The 16492-nt window shown below is 59.2% G+C and overlaps 1 protein-coding gene across 1 annotated transcript in view; it reads right to left on the bottom strand.

The window, feature by feature from the left end:
• Positions 1–140: 140 nt before the first annotated feature.
• The window catches only part of NSG1 (neuronal vesicle trafficking associated 1), a 28841-nt gene continuing 12489 nt past the window's right edge, over positions 141–16492 (bottom strand). Inside the window, exons 4-5 of the mRNA XM_081812638.1 lie at positions 7810–7920; positions 141–1591 (exon numbers count right to left, since the gene is read on the bottom strand). Coding sequence (XP_081668764.1) covers positions 1388–1591; positions 7810–7920 — 315 coding nt within the window. The 3' untranslated portion in view covers positions 141–1387. The remainder of the gene's footprint in view (positions 1592–7809; positions 7921–16492) is intronic.

Here is a 16492-nt window from a genome sequence, read left to right as displayed (position 1 = left end):
GCCGTGCGTCCTCGCGGCCTTCACTGCATGCAGCTCAGGCACGCTCCCCTTCCCCGAGCCCACGGTCATGGTTTCAGAACACCCTTGATAATAAAATCAGGTTTAGGAAGCAGTAACGGAGTCGGCCGTGGCCACCAGGCTTGTTTGCAACAGATCTTGCACTAGTTGTCATTTATTTTTGATCTACTAAAAAACAGTGAAACTTTTGACATGTCCACCAGAAACAACACATTCAAATAACATGGAAGAAAAGGTCTGCATATGTCTTTTTTCTATTTAATCGTCTTACACACTTATCTAACTGGCAATTTTGTAAACATATACTTTAATGTCAAGATTCAGGTTGAAATAGCATTTTCTTACAAAGATTGTGAATTGAAATGTCATCATTGGGTTTGCAAGTTGCCACACCAGCCCCGCCCAGCCTTTCCTGCCTGCTTCTTATATCAAAGGAGTTCTGGTTCACAAAATAAAAATTAGTCTTGGTTTCCCAGCAATTACATTTTCACTTTTCCAACACAAATAAGTTTTTGAAAACTAACTTAGGGGCTAACAGGGCTGTTGGTGCGAATTTATTCATAACAGAAGAGCACGTAAAGACCAAAGGGGTTTCGTTCCTATTCAACACATCACAGAGCAGACGGACTACCTACAGGCTTCTGACACAGTCCTGGAGCCCGCGGCCCAGGGACCTCGCTTTCCATAGCCCCTCACCTCACATGCTGGGACACGGTCTGCATGCACTGGAGCGAAACAAGGGTGCTCTCTGCACCAAGATGCCAACTCCGGTGTGTGGGGGCGTGGAACAGAGCCCCCCGAGTGTGCCTGGCTGCGGGACACTTGCAACTTAGGGATGAGCACGGGGAAAGCGCGCTTGCCCTATTTCCTTCCTTCTCTACACCGCTCACTACCATGCGTCCTGGAGACGGCACTGTTGCCGCCTGATTGGAGGTTGGAAGAAATTCTGAAGTACAGCTTGCTCTTAGCAAAGTGGGGCTCCCTCTAAATATGGCTGTGGAGTAAGGACTGCAAACAGCGAGGGTGGGAGGGTGGTAAACAAATTCCACAAAATGCATTATCTGAATCCAAACCCCTTGCGTATCTGGTGTAAATTTATTTTTTGATACCATCCAGTAAGTCCCAGTAAAGTAGCTAAATTAAGACTCCTTATCACGGAAAGTGGTGTCAGAGCTCTTTAAGCAGTGCTGAGATGCACTTGGGCCCGCGGGCGGCCGGCAGCAAGGTTTATTTGCAAAGCGGCATCAGCAAACAAGCAGTTGCACCATAAATGAGCGACCTCTAAATTATCGGGAATTATATTTAATGAAACGTCCCTCCGAGTCCCTTTGTTACCTTCAAGTGACACATCGTAAGGAACCTGCCCACCTCACTGGGCCGACTTCTCAGCGGCTTCGGTCTCCTGCTCGGACAGCTTCTCTTCCGACAGAACGGACATCCAGGGTGAGACCGAGCGTGTGATGCTCTGCTTGGCCAGGTTGTAGTGGTTGATGACGGTGTAGAATTTCTCCCGGGCGCTGGAGTCTTGCTCCGCGTAGTAGCTCTCCAAGCCTTCTGGAATGCACTGGGTGTTCTGAAAGATAGAAAAGGCCCCTGAGATGCGTGCACCGAGGCTGGAAGGATGCCAGTGTGGGTCTCCAGGGTTTCCAGGTAACCCCCTTCCAGATGTTTACTGAGCACCTTCCCGGGGCCGAGAGGAGAAATACACAAATGAGCAAAAGCGGGCATGGGTCCTGGCCTCGGCACAGCCCCTGGACCACCCGACAGCGATTTATGTCATGACAGGGCCGACCTCTCCAACAGCGGTGCTCGGGGGGCACGTGTGTAACAGGACGGTGGCCTTCCTGCTTCACTGAAGAGCTTATGCTAGTTGTCATTTTACATCTACCAGAAACCAAGTCAGAAAAGCCTCCTGGGAGCTAGGTTTGTAGTAGGCCTTATCTGGGGGGAGGGGGGGTCATGGGGGGCCCAGAGGCAGGGCAGGCCGGCCTCGCAGACAGCAGCATGGGGAACACGCTGGGAAGGGTGGCCTGGGTCAGAGAGGCAGTCACACAAGGCCTACAGGTCCTATTAGGGAGCAGTGTGACCTTGTGACCCAGAGAGCAGCAGGACGTCCCCAAGGACCCCAGACAGCATGTTTGGGGGGGGGGCGCTCTCCCAGGCAGCTATCCACGAAGGAAGAGGCTCTGTCCCTACAGGTCACAGAACCCTGGGGAGATGAGGGCCGGGGGAGACCAGCCCATAGCTCTCATCAGCTCGCAAAAGGTCTAGGACCGCAAACAGTTAAGACCCTACACCCCAGGCTGCCTTTCCTTATTCAGGAGCCAACCTAAGCCACTGCCCCCCCACAGCTGACGTGGCCAGCCCACACAATAGCTGCGGGGCTCAGCAAGCCCACAGGGGAGGTGGGCGCGGCCGCGATCGGCTCCCCCAGCCAGCCCCCAGGGCTAGGCGGGCACCTGGCGCCTAGTGCTCCCAACAGCCGGGAGAGGCCGTGGGGCTAACTTCTGGCCGGTGGGACAGGAGTGGAGGTCTGTCCACTCTCTCCCGCAGCCCTTCCCCGGCTGGCTGACTGCGCGGGGAAGGGTGATATACCCTGGGGGCTGGCAGGGCAGCAGAAGACAGAATCGGGGCTCCAGGGCAGTAGAAGACAGAATCGGGGCTCCAGGGTGACCTCACAGAGCCCCGCCGCCTTCCCGCGGGAGCCTTAACGGGACAGAGGTCGCCCTTCCATCTCGTGGAAGCCCCGCTTCCTGTGTCTGAGCAACCAAAGCCGGCCTCACCATCAGACAGCAAAGGGAGACCGCAGCTAAGACCGGTGCCTGGCCTCGGCCACCTCCACGGTCACCAGGAAGAGGGTCACAGCCCAGATTCTCCGCCCACCCGAGGGGTCTGACTCGGCACATCCGTGTGGGAGCAATCTGTAAGCTTCAACAGCCCAGATGATCCTGAGGCTCGGCACACTGAGTGCCGTCTGTCTCGGCTGTGGTCACCCTGCTGGTACACGCAAAGCCGGGACCTGTAGCCCGAGCGCCGCCCAGGGCACTCTGACCAACTCCCGGGGCTTAGCAAGAAACCCAGCCGCTCAGGGTGTCCACTTACCTGCCCGGGGCAGGCACCATGTGGACAACGTGACGGGACCTCTGAGGACCGCATCTCTGGGCACCTCGGGCCACCGCTAGGATGGCTGGCCACAGCTGCTGCGCCGTGGACGTGGGCGCTGGGAGACCTCAGGGCCAGCCGGGGATGCGGCCGGGAACCTCCTCCGGGAGCCGCGCCCCGCCCGGGCCCAGCTTTTTTTGCTCAATCTCTGAAAGCTAAAGGCGGGTCAGGGGGGCTGCTCCTTGAGGTCTTCCTGTAGATTCTAGGCCCACCTGCCACTTCCCTGGCAGAAGAAAACGGGACTGGGGTTTTGCCTCCCACACTGCCATTCTCCTCCTGACCTTCTCTTCGTCCCTGACAGTTTGCCAAGTGCTTTCCATGCACATTCTCTCGCTGTAAGGAAGCTTCCAGCAGTCTGCTTTTATAGATGGGGCCAGGGAGACCCAGGGAGGGGAGGTAACTCTCCAGTCTGGGCCTCCCGGTGGGAGCGCCCAGAACCCCCCCCCAGTGTCACCGTGCAAAGCCGCCAACAGATGACCCACTCAAACACAGCACAGTGAGAAGCAGAGGCAGTAGGCCCCGCCCCGGGGCCCTGGGGCCAAACCAGTGTTTTCCCAGGGCACTGACAGGCTCGCATCCAGCCAGCGAGTGGGCCCGGCGCAGCTCTCGGTTCCCGGCGCGCGCGACCAGCTCAGCCTCCAGTGCCCTCGCAGGCTGGGGCCGCGGTGCTCCTCCGGCAGTGCCCGGGGCGGGGGGCTGTCGGGGAGGGGGGCTGCGAGGCCTGCCGGGCAGGGCTGCTGTGACCCAGACCAGGTGAGCGCCACGGCCTACGCAACATCCTCTCGGGCCACAGACTGTTGTCCTCTGAACCGGAGGCCTCCCCAGCGCGCAGGTCCTCGTAGCCTGGCGCCTGCCTGGGGTCAAAAGCAGGGCCACAGGGCTGAGCACGTGACGTGTGGCGAGACACAGGCATGACACCCCAGTCACGGAAAAGCTCCCGTGCGCTCCGACGGGGAGGCCTCACGATGGAGGTCCCCCCACCCCGGAGGGTCCTCCCAGGATACCGGCTGCGGGAGTGTCGGCGTGAAGTGACCAGGCGTGGCCAGGGAGCGGCCCTCCCACGGGTGGGCTGCCCGGCACGTTCAGAAGCCGTTCATGCCAGCCCCGTGCCAGGCCCCAGGGCTGCCAAGCACAACAGTCAGGTAAGAAGCCACGGCGTGTCCACGCTCACACAGCGCACAGGGAAGATCAGAAGCCGCAGGGCCACCACCCAGGGGACGCCCGCGTCTCAGCAGCAGCTCAAACCCCGCCCCGTCTGGGCGGCAGGAAGCCGCAGCCCCCGTCCAGCAAGCCAGCCACCCCCCACCTCCGCTCCGTCCTGCCCTCCTCGGCTCGCGCACAGGGTCCTGCAAGGCGCTGGGCAGTGGGAGACGCCAGGCCACGACGACGGAGTCCCTCCCCCTGCCCTCTGCGGGCCGGGCCGGGGACGACAGACAGTTCTTCCGCTGCCCACACACGGGCTGGGGAGGAACGTGCCGGGGCGGCGCCGCGGTGGGCTGGTGGTGGGCGAGAACCCCAGTTCCGGGGGGAGCATGGGGCCGGGGCTCCCAGGGAGGTCTGACCCCGCCGCTCTCAGGCCAGAAATCACAGCCCCGCGCCCCTCTGCGGGCCAGTGTGGGGAGGTCACCAGACCTCTCCGCCCCTCGCTCCCTCGGGGCCCGGGGAGGTAGCCCAGGCAGGCAGGTTCCCAGCAGCCCCTGGCCCGCGGCCAGCGCTACTGAGTGTGCCTCGCACACGAGATCCCCGGGGAGAAGGCGTGTGTCTGCTGACAGTCTGCGAGGAGTACCCAGATGTCAAAAGACATGGGCTTTGGGCAATTTCCCATCACATTTAAAACCTTTCCATAAGACTCCTATAATTACTGCATGGTTTCAGGACAAAGGCAGAATCGTCGCATCCTCCCCAGCCCATACCTGCCCTCCTAAATCCCCCGGTGACACTCCCGGTCGGGGCGGCCCGCGCCCCCCCTCACCCACGGCGCAGGCACGGGCGCATGCCTGCCCTCGGGCTCACGCCAGGACCTCTGTGGCACCTGGGCCCATCCGCCCTTCCCACGGGGCCCCTCTCTGGCTCTGGGGGTCAGCAGGACCCCAGCCCAGTCTGGGTCCTCAGTCCATGCATGCCCAGACCACCCGCTGGCTAAACTGACTCCTCATTCAGTTTGCACCCCCAAGTGACCCAGAAGAGGTGACCCCAGGCTCTCACAGTCACCCTGGTTTCTTCTCTGCCTGGCACTCGGCAGTGTCCACACCATCTGGGCATCTGCCTGTGTGCCTGCCACTTGTCTCCTCCACTAGAACACAGGCCCCAAGGGTAGGGCCTGGACTCCTGTCCGGCGCTGGGAGCCCAGCAGCCAGCCGGGGACAGCACAGCGGCACTTGATACATGCGTGCTAAATGCTCGGTCAAAGCGCAGGGCGTGACCTTGGACACAATGACGGTCGTGTCTGTGCTGCCTCTTCCCACGGGTAAAATGGGGATCTGACAGTATCTACCCAGAAGGCTTTTAGGAGCATTCACAAGTCCTAGTGTAAAAGCCTCTAAGCTGTCGGGGTCTGCGTGTGACCTGCACGAGCACAGTGCACAAAGGAGGGAGGGAGGGGGCTTGGGCATGCACCACACCTTCCCCACCTCCAGCTTTAGCCAAGGGCTTTTAGGCACAGACTGGGAGCTCCCCAGTCCTCCCAGCCATGGTTTCCAGGGAGGCCACCTGCCTCCAATTAGACGGAAAGGCCAGCGGAAAATGCCGAAGTCCCAAGAGACGTAGCTACAGAAGATCACTGGACTCCAAATTCCCAAGAAGGCTGGCTGGGCCCCAGGCTCAGCCGTGAGCCTTCTGAACACAGAGAGCTGCCCTCTGCCCTGCAAGGGCTTCCTCTCTCAGACTCCACCTGCCCGGACCAGGTTTTCTAGCAGAATTGGCCTTGCAGGCCGGGTAGTTTTAGCCTGGCCCCCTCCTCCACGCAGGCAGCTTGCCCCGGCCCAGAGAATGAGCCCGGAAGCAAACCCTGGGTCCTCCTGATGGAGCTGCTGGCCCCAGTGGTTTGTGAGCAGTCTGTCCAGTCCCCCGGAAGCTGTCCTCTGCACACCCAGTTCCCATCAGGGCACCGCTCCTGCGTCTGCTTTGCCTCCTCTCCATGACATCAGCCCCTCTGCGTCACCGGGCTCTGGACCAGGTCCTCCCCTGCATCTTCCTCCCCTGCATCCCCCCCCCCAGTCACGTGGGTGTCCTCTCTCCGTCTCCAGCACCCTGAGCAGGCCAGACCCTTGTCTCTCCCCAGGCTCCCTATAGCAGCCTCCTGGGCCATCGCACCAAACCTCCAGCCTCCCGGGGCCACCGAGTGGCCGTCCCATCACTTCCCCTCCCCCGGGGGCCGTTGCCTGGCCCGTGACGTCTGCAGAGTCTGGCTCACGTCCAACTGCCCCCAGTCCTCCAGGCTGACCAGACCTGCCCCGCCCTGCGGTCACCCGCGGCGCTGCTGCTCCCCGAGCCTGGGTTGGCCCTGCCGGCCTCCAGCGTCAGCGAATGCGCTTGCTTGGTCAAGGGCAGCCCTCCCCTCCTCGAAGCCCCCAGGCCCTCTGGGTTGGCCTCCTTTAAACCATGGTGCCTCCTGAGCTTCCAAGCAGACCATAACCTCTCCCAGCCCGTCGGGGGGGTGGACGGGTTCGTGAAGACAAGGGGTGTCCCCCAGGTCCCTGCACAGCTCCGTCACTGGGTTCCTATGAGCGTTGCTCAAACATGACCGTCCTTCTAGAACCTGCCTTGCTCTCCTGCTTTCCAGTGCTTATAACCTAACTCAGCGTACGACTGACTTCACGTTTCTTTTGAGAATAGCAGGGAGCGTCCCGAAGGCGGGGCTCTTCAGCCAACGGGTCCTGGCCGGAGTAACAGCGACCGCTGCGGCCACACGGCAGGCCCACACACATACCCGCCGCGCAGCGGGAGGGCTGGAAGGCACCCTGAACTCTGGCTTTGCCTGCTAACTCGTGCGAGGGTCCTGTGTCCCTCACGTCACCAAACCCCAAAGCAAAGTCACCGGGTGGCAGCTGACAAACCAAGCCCGTCCGCGTGTGCGCTCGGCGTGGGCTTCTCCTGCTTTAATTTCTGCAACACCAGATCCTGCCAATGATCCTTTTCCCTCTTCACCCTGGCTGCGGGGAGTTCGGAACCGAATGTGGGGCCCAGATGCCGAGTGCGGGGGAAATGGGAGCAGGTCCACGGCGAGTCCATTTTACTTCCTCGTGCTTCACCTCTTCCCCCTCATCGCCTCGTCCTTTTTTGGTCTTCACTTAGTCCTCTTGTTCCCCGGGTCTGCTTGGGTGCCACTTGCAGGCCTTCTGGAACGTGGAGGCGTCCGAGCAAAGCACGCATCTGCACGCACGCGGAGAGCCCAGCCGAGGGGGCAGCCGTGGGGGGCATGTGCCCAGCCCTGCCCCCAGCCCCCCTCGCGCAAGCCCTTCCTCCCTCTGGGTCTCTGCTGCCCCGGGTTAGGTCAGTTCCCAGGAGCCGCCTTGCTACTGGGCCGCCTCGCCTTCTCCTCCTGCCTCCCTTCCCTGCTCCCTCCCGCAAGGGTCCCCTGGGGGGCGGGGGGCCTGGCCAGAGCCCTGGGCCCCTCCTGGGGCACCTTACCTTGAGGACGAACCCATCGGGGCAGGCACGGTCATACTTGTACACCTTGTAGACGACCAGGAAGACGACGCAGGTGAGGAAGGCCAGGGCGAAGAGGACCAGCACGGACACCTGTGGGCAGAGTTGGGCCCGTCAGGGGGGCTGCGAAGGCCGGCGTGGGGGGCGCGGGGGGCAGCCCGCCAGCCAGGCGGACGCGCAGCGGCGGACGCAGAGCCCGTCTGTGGTCGGAGCCCCAGCGGAGCCCCGGGAGGCTTCGGGGACGAGCGCTCAGCGGGACAACCTTCTCACCACGTCCACAAGCTCTCTCTGTTGTAAATGGCCCTGTGTGGGGAGCTGGGGGTACAGGCACGATCGAGCATCATGGACACTGGGACACACAGTGGAGCCGGCCTGTGGGCTGCCTTTCCGCCTGCTGCCAGTGACCGCGGTGACGCACCAGCCACCTGCTCGTCAGCCGTTCCAGATGTCTCCCGCTCCCGGGGCACCAGCCCTGCCGCTGGGCCGGGACCAGCGAAGCGGGAAGGCCAGAATCTCCGGGGCCCCTGCCACCTCTGCCCTCAAGTCTCCTGCGTGCTCAGTTGTGTCCCCTCGCCAGACGGCAGTCCCCACGGTCACTGCTGTACGCCGAGCCGGCCGGCACATAGTGCGTGCTCAGGAGACACGTGCGGGCGGGTGCGGGACAGGACAGCGGGCACGGCCGGGGGCTGCGGAGCGCGGGGGACAGAACGAGGGTGCTCGCTTGGCTGCTGGGGGCGCCCCCTCCGGCAGGGGCAGGGCGTGGCCGGAGGCTAAACGGCCGTGCAAAGGCCCGGCAGCCCAGATCGGGGGAGTGTGAGTCTTCCTGCTGACAGACCGCCTCCCCACCCCGTGAGCAGACACAGCTTTCAGGCTCCTGAAGGGGGGCGGATTCAGAGGCCGTGGGGCCCTGGATGCCGGCACGGGGCGGGGGCTCCATCAAGGTCAGCGAGTCCCCCAGCCCCAGCCCTCCCGGGCGCCCCACCAGCTCCTTCCTCTGCCAAGCCCGGGCGGAACTCCGCCACTTCCTGGGGCTGCAGAAGAGGCTGGGGGCGAGCCCCGAGCCCTGGCCTGGCCTCGGGACCCCTGGGCGCGCGTCCCCCGATCCCGCGCGGCCTCCGTTACCGTACATGCTCTCCACCTGTGAAAGACCAGAGCGGCGCTGGGCCCCATGACAATATGCGTGTGAGGAATGCTCCCCAGGGGCACAGACGGACAGACGCCCACCCCATGCGTCCCCCTCCACCCACCTCAGGCACGCCTCTCTGGCCCCCGGCCCCCGCACCCGTGACACAAGGCGACACTTCCCCACCTCGCAGGTGCTGTGGGGGGTACGAGGGCGGCAGGAACTGGGCAGACGCCCGCAGAGAATGCCAGGGACTCCGTTTCCCAGGCTCTTCATCACCAGTCTGCAGGGTCCTCCCCAGGCCTGTGGGGGACGGTGGGGAGCCCTGGCCGGGGCCAGCGCTGGGCCACTGGGAAGCGAAGCACGCAGCCTGCTGGGCTCGGGCCGGCCCCACCTGGAGCACTGTCCCTTTCTGGCCCACTCCGGGCGGCCCTCACACCCACACGCTCCCTTCTCTCGCACGCCCACCCCGCCCCAGCTCACGCTCGCTGGGTCGGGGCGCCACCTGTTCCTGAGGCCCCAGGCACGCAAGAAGCCTCTGCGTCACCCCCCATGAGGCCCTTCCTCCCCGTCCCTAAGTCCCACCCATCCCCCTCACCATCTCTGTCCTCCACCCCCCTTTTCCCTTCCTGTGACCTGGGGACACCCTCACCTGGACCATCAAGGCCGTCACCCGCTCTAGGGCCAGAGAAACTGCAGTCTGCCCGGACGGTCTATACTGCAGATGGAGCCCATGCCCGACACACGGACACTGGATAAAGTCACCGATACTTTGGGGCCCAAAGTGCCCACAGGAAAGGCACCACGGGGTTCCGGTGGCGGCTACGGCAAGAACACCACCACAGACCCCAGACATCCCGGGGGGACGGCAGGGGTGGCTGAGCACGGGGCTGAAGGAGGTCAAGTGTGCAGGACAGGCGAGGGGGTGGCAGCCCCAGTGCCACATGGCCATGTGGCCACAGACGCAGCAGCTGGGACCCTCGCGCTTTCCAACGCGAGCGGCAGCCTCGCTGGGGCCGACACCTGGGATGGGCAGCTCTGCGCAAGCGGCTCAGCTCCTCTGGGTCAGGCCCCTGCCTGCCAGTGGCAACAGGAGGACCCAGCTCCCAGGGCCGGGGGAAGGGCCGACGACTGGCAGCCCGACTGACGACCGCGCCCGGGCACGGTGCACACCGGGAAGGAAGCATTTGCCCTTGTTGCTGGTGTCACCCCCCATCGCGCCCGCCCTCACTCGGGTCACACGGCTAGCAGATGCAGAGCTGGGCTCCCACCCAGGCCACGCAGCCTCCCTCACGCCCACCGCCCTGTCCTACCCCAGCCGCCTCCCCAGACTCACCCCAAATCTGCCTGCTGAGGACCCAGCTACCCGCTCGCGGCCCCTGGGGGCAGCAAGCTTCAGGGGCTCTGCACCGCCCAGAGCAGCAAGGCTGCCTCACCCAGGGTGGTCTGTGGGAAGAGCTGTATCTAATGTAACTGGTTTCCTTCAGAACCGTTTGTATTTTCTTTTTCAAGTAGGCTCCACCAACAACGGGCCTGAACTCACGATCCTGAGATCAAGACCTGAGCTGAGACCAAGAGTAGGACGTTTAACGGACTGAGCCGGCCCACGTGCCTCAAAACCCTTTGTACTTTATTTTAGGCATTTGAAAACATGCCAAAAAGAAGCCCCTGCCACGCAGTGGGTTAAGAAGCCCTGTTAGACTATTATCTGCTCGGTGAAATATTAGCAGGCTGAATTCAATAATACATTAAAAGGATCATACACCATAAACAAATGGGATTCATTCCAGGGATGCAAGGATGGTTCAACAGCCGCAAATCAATGTGATACGTCACATGAATAAAATGAAGGATAAAACACGTGATCACCTTCAAGAGATGCCAGAAAAGCATCTGATAAAATTCAACATCCATTTATGGTAACTCTCAACACAGTGGGTATAGAGGGAACATGCTTCAGCGTAATAAAGGCCACCTAGGACGAGCCCACAGCTAACATCGTAATGGTGAAAAGCTGAAAGCTTTCCCTCTTAAGATCGGGAACAAGACAAGGATGCCCACTCACGCCACTTCTATTCAGCATATACTGAAGTCCAAGCCAGAGCATTAAGAAAAAGAAAAGGCATCCACATTGGAAAGGAAGAAGTAAAACTGTCACTATTTGCGGGATGACATGATATTATATATAGAAAACCCTAAAGATTCCACCAAATAACTCAGACCCAATCAACAAATTCGATAAAGTTGTAGGACACAAAATCAATACACAAAAATATGCAGTGTTTCTATACATAAGAGCAAACCATCAAAAAGAGAAAGTAAGAAAACAGTCCCATATGGGGTGCCTGGGTGGCTCCGTCGGTTAAGTGTCTGCCTTCGGCTCAGGTCATGATCCCAGGGTCCTGGGCTCGAGCCCCGTGTCAGGCTCCCTGCTCCGCGGGAAGCCTGCTTCTCCCTCTCCCAATCCCCCTGCTCATGCTCTCTCACTCTATGCTCTCTCTTAAATCTTTAAAAAAAAAAAAACCAATCCCATCTGTAATTGCATCTAAAAGAATATCTATGAGCAGGTTTAACCAAGGAGGTGAAAGACCTGTACACTGAAAACTCTAAGACACTGATAAGAAAACTTGAAGATGACACAAATAATGGAAAGATATTCCGTGTTCATGGTTTGAAAGAATTAATATTGTTTAAATGTCCATTCTGCCCAAAGCAATCTACAGATAGAATGTAATCCCTATCGAAATTCCAATGGCATTTTCCACAGAAATAAAACAATCCTCAAATTTGTATGGAACCACAAAAGACCCCAAATAGCCAAAGCAATCTTGAGAAAGAAGAACAAATCTGGAGGTATCACGTTCCCTGATTTCAAACGATATTACAAAACAAAAGCAATCAAAACAGTATGGTACTGACATAAAATTAGAATACAGACCCCAGACACGAACCTACACATACACTGTCCATTAATTTATGACAGAGGAGCCAAGAATATGCATTGGGGAAAGGACAGTCTCTTCAGTAACTGGTACTGGGAAAACTGGACCACCTTCTTACACTATATACAAAATCTAACTCAAAAGCAATTAAAAACTTAAACATAGGACCTGAAACTATAAAATAATGCCTAGAAGAAAACAGAGTTAAGGTCCTTGACATCGGTCTTGGCGATGACTTTTTAAATCTGACACCAAGAACAAAGGTAACACATGCACAAATAGACAAGTGGGACATCAAACTAAAAGTGGGACAGCAAAGGAAACCATCAACAAAATGGAAAACCCGGCCTCCCGAGTGGGAGAAAATATCTACAAGTCATATGTATCTGATAGGGTTAAGGTCCAAAATACATAAGGAACTGCTACAACTCAATAGCAAAAAAACAATCCAATTTTTATAGTGAGTGTTTGTGTTACACAGTTGAAATTACCATAACGGTGTATGTCAAACAATCCTCAACTAAAACACACACACGCACGCACACACAATCTCACATCCTAGGGCATTCTTAAACCTGTCCCTTGAATTTGGAAGCCACGCCTGTGTTTGGTTCCCAGCGCCCCATCTGTTTAGGTTTAAAAATAAGCCCCATCTCTCGGCAGGGCTGCCAGGAACCACTTTCTCTGGGGCCCTCCTCCTGGAACCTGGCCTGGGCCTTTCATCCGGGATTCCCCGGGCCCGATGACCGAAGAGCTCACAGAACCAAGAAAAAAGACCGTAACAGTTCCTGCAATATCAAGGGAGAGGGGCAAAGAAAGACATCCACAGACAGTCAGGAGGGGGAGGTGCCTGGTGTGACAAAATCTTCCCCTGCAGGCTGTCCCCATTCCCCCCGCCCCCCCCACACACACCTCTGCAAACCCTGAGCCTCTCCTGGGCCCAGAGTCTGCACAGACCCGGGAAGTGCCCCGTGGTAGGAAGAGAAATGTGGGTTTCCTATTCACCGTGTGGCAGAGTGCACCCCTGTGGTTATCATGGCCTGAGGAGAGCGCCATGGGCCTTTCCAGAAAGATCCCCAATTGGATCCCAGCTCTGCCACCTGCCAACTGTGTGCCTAAGCAGATCACCTGCCTGTGTCATCTCTGGAGAAGGAGAAAAGCCTCGTGCTCATACACGTTCATAAGGAGAATGACCAGGGATCAAGGGTTTGAAGAGATGCCAGCCTCACGTGCCAGGCCCATTATGGGTTAAATTGTTTCTCCCCACCCCCAAAATATGGAAGCCTTGCACCTTGGTCCCTTTGAATGTGACCTTATTTGGAAATAGGGTCTTTGCAGATGTGATTAAATTGAGGTCATCAGGGTGGGCCCTAATCCAATGCGACTGGGTCCTTATAAAAAGGGGAAATTTGGACACAGAGACCCACACACAGGGAGAACCTCGTGAAGATGGAGGGCTGAATCAAGGAATGCCAGGGTCACCAGCTGCCACCAGAAACTAGGGAGAGGCAAGGAAGGACTCCCTTGCAGGTTTAGAGGGAGCACAGCCCTGCCCACCCACACCTGGATGGGGCTTCTGACCTCCGGAACCACGAGACTGTCCGTTTCTGCTGAAGGCCCCAGTGGTGCACTGGGTTACGACGACCCCGAGCGAACTCATGCAGCCCCAAAAGCCAGAGCCCTTTTGGGGGGGCTCACGCTGGTTTGCCTCCTCCACGGGTATTCTCTGTCTGCTATCATCCCTGTCCTTCCCCAGCATGCCAGACTGCACCACCTTCTCTCCTCCTCACCCTTCAACGCCCTGGCCAGGCCCGCTGCCTCCAGGAAAGCTCTGGAACACCCTCGCCTCTCCCAACACCAATAGTGCATGCACGGACTGTTTCCCAGTGTTTCAAGTGAAATCGAAGTGTGTCCCAACTTGGAGAGTTTCACAAACCTCCCCCTCTCCCATGAGACAACTAAGAATATTCCAGGAAAAAAAGTGTGAAATTACCTAACCAAACATACCTCTTTCTCAGGAGCATTCTTCAGGCTTTCTCTAACATCGACACGGCCTGAGTAGAAGCATCCTGGAGAGCCCCCACCACCAGCGGCCCCATTTTTCAGCCAATTCCAAAATACTCTGACTGGAAGGACAAACTGGCCACTCACTGCCCAACACGTGTCAAGAGCCCTGGTTTCCCAGGCCTGCTCGGCCCCTACACGCAGCAGCTCTGGAACAAGCATCCGCCCCTGACTTCGGGGTCCCTCTCTGCCGGGAAAGGGGCATGCCAGCCCAGCACCCGAGGTTACAGCGGGGAGTCCAGGAGACCCATGCTGGGCACCCAGGGGCGCAGAGTGAGCCCTCGCTACACGGGGGGAAGCCCATTGCCACACAGTGTCAGCCCTGGAGCCTGAGGATGCTCGGAGACCCCCATGTTCAGCACCTTCCTTTAGAGGTGATGGAGGCCCAGTCCCTGAAAAGACAGCACCTTCAAGTCGCGCCAACAAGACACCCAGGTGGCGCTAAGAGCCCAGGGGTGCCCGCAAGAAGAGCCACGAGCGGTGACCCAGCCTGAACGCCCAGGCTCCAGCCTGGCTGTGTGTGAGAATCACAGGAGCCCCCGAGGACCCCAACAAGGGGACCCCACCCAGAGCCCCGGCAGCAGAATGCTGGCCCCGGGATTACTTACAACTTTGCAGACGCTTTCTGTACACAACCGGAGCTGAGGACCGCGGGGTAAACAGAGGATCCCCTTCGGCACGGAATTCCTGGAGCCTGGGGGCTACTGAGCTCCCTCCCTAGCCTTGGCCCACTTATGCCAAAATACCCTACTAAGAGTAGCTCCAGAGACTTCCAGCCTGGTCTGTCCTGCGGCAGGCAGCTTCAATAAAGCTCACGTACTCCTCATGACAGCACCCGAAGGTGATCCTCCTGACTGCATTTTACCCTCGGGGACACTGAGGCTCAGCCAACGCGGGTGACCAGCGCAAGGCAAGCGAGCTGGGTCGGCTGAGCAGTGTCCCCTAAAGACATCCGGGTCCTAACCCCGGGAACCCGTGCACGTTGCCTCATATGCAAAAAGCAACTCTGCAGATGGATTAAATCCAGGTCTAGAGATGGGGAAGGTCTCCTGGATTATCCAGGTGGGCCCAAGTGAAATCCCAGGGGTCCTCACAGGAGAGGCAGAGGAGACAGAGTGGAGACTGGAGGACGCTGGGCTGCAGGTGGAGGAAGGGGCCACAAGCCAAGGAGTGTGGGGACCGTGGCTCTGGAAGCTCAGAAGGGCCAGGACACGGATCCTCCCCTGGAGCCCTCAGAGGAGCACCTGCCAAAACCTGGACGCCACCCAGTGACACTGATTCAAGGCTTCGGAAGCCCCAGAACTGTAACAGCATGAATGTGTGTCATTCTGAGCCACCCAGTTGGTGGTACTTGGTTACAGATGCCCCACGGAGCTAGTTTGTCTCCTCTGGAGCCCATCTCCCCAGTGCCCCCTGAGGGAGGGAGGGAGGGAGGGAGGGGAAGAGGGAATGGATCCAGTTGGCAGGCCGCCCAGCTCCATCCTCTCTGTGAGCACTTACACCGAGCCGCCCTCGGGTACCTGGAGCCAACCCAGAGCGTCCTCGCATCAAATGGAACATAAATTCAGTTTGCAGGGGTGCCAGTCTGTCTGGCTTTTATGAAGCCAACGATCGCGCCCAGGAAGGAGGCGGGACCCAGGCCTGCTCTGCCCTCCGCGGGCTCCTGGAGGCCTGGAGAGCCTGGGTTGACAGCCAGGGCCTGCCCCCACCTGTGCTTCCAGGGGCGGTGGTGGGCCCAGAGGCCAGGGACAGAGGCAGGGGGTGGGGGGGGGCCCTGGGCTGGAGAAGGGCACTTCCTTGGACGCAGGGCCCCTGCCTCTACTGGGCACACGAGGCCCAGTGCTGGGGCCTGTGATGCTCTCAGCGACCCATGAAAATGGTTTTTAATTTTGTTGAAAAACTGGAAATAATTATATAATAATCATGAATCCAGTCTGGATGTCAAAAGATAACGTCCTTTCTTCTTTCGCCTTTTTTTTTTTTTAAGGGGGAAGGGGCCCACAAAGACAGAAAAGCCAAAAGTGCCTCTGGGCCCGGGGCCCTGCCTTCTTCCCTCTGTGGACTCCCCAGTGGCCGGTGGACATCCTCCAGACAAGACCGTGGCCACCTTGGCGTGTCCTTGGCGGCAGAGCATCAGGCCTGGTCTCTGCTGCAAGGTGTTAACTCGTCACAGCTCCTCCATGGGGCTGGGTGGGGTGCTGGTGGACCCTCTTCTGCGCTGGCCAGGACTTGGGTTTGGCGGGGGCGTCTGGGTCTTGAAGGAGGAGCCGCTCGTCAGGGCAGGAAGGGCGGGAGGGGTGTCCCCCGAGGAAGAAGGCTGTGCCAAAGCCCGGAGGCGTCAAGGAATACGGTGCGTCCAGCTAGTGCGGCTGGAGCATCACGTGTCCTGTGGGAGGTGACACGAGCCAGCTGACATGGGTCCTTGTGCGCCCCATCAAGAAGCAGGAAGCCAGGCAGCTCCTGGGCACTGCAGGACTCGGGAGGCAGCTGCCCCTTGGTGACAAGTCCCCATTTCTCATAGCCCGCAGAGGCGCTG

This window comes from Leptonychotes weddellii, chromosome 2, assembly GCF_054177405.1.
Source record: "Leptonychotes weddellii isolate Sample4059 chromosome 2, ASM5417740v2, whole genome shotgun sequence".
Lineage (NCBI taxonomy): Eukaryota > Metazoa > Chordata > Mammalia > Carnivora > Phocidae > Leptonychotes > Leptonychotes weddellii.
The sequence above is the reverse complement of the archived record's forward strand: the minus strand, read 5'-3'. Positions and strand labels throughout refer to the sequence as shown.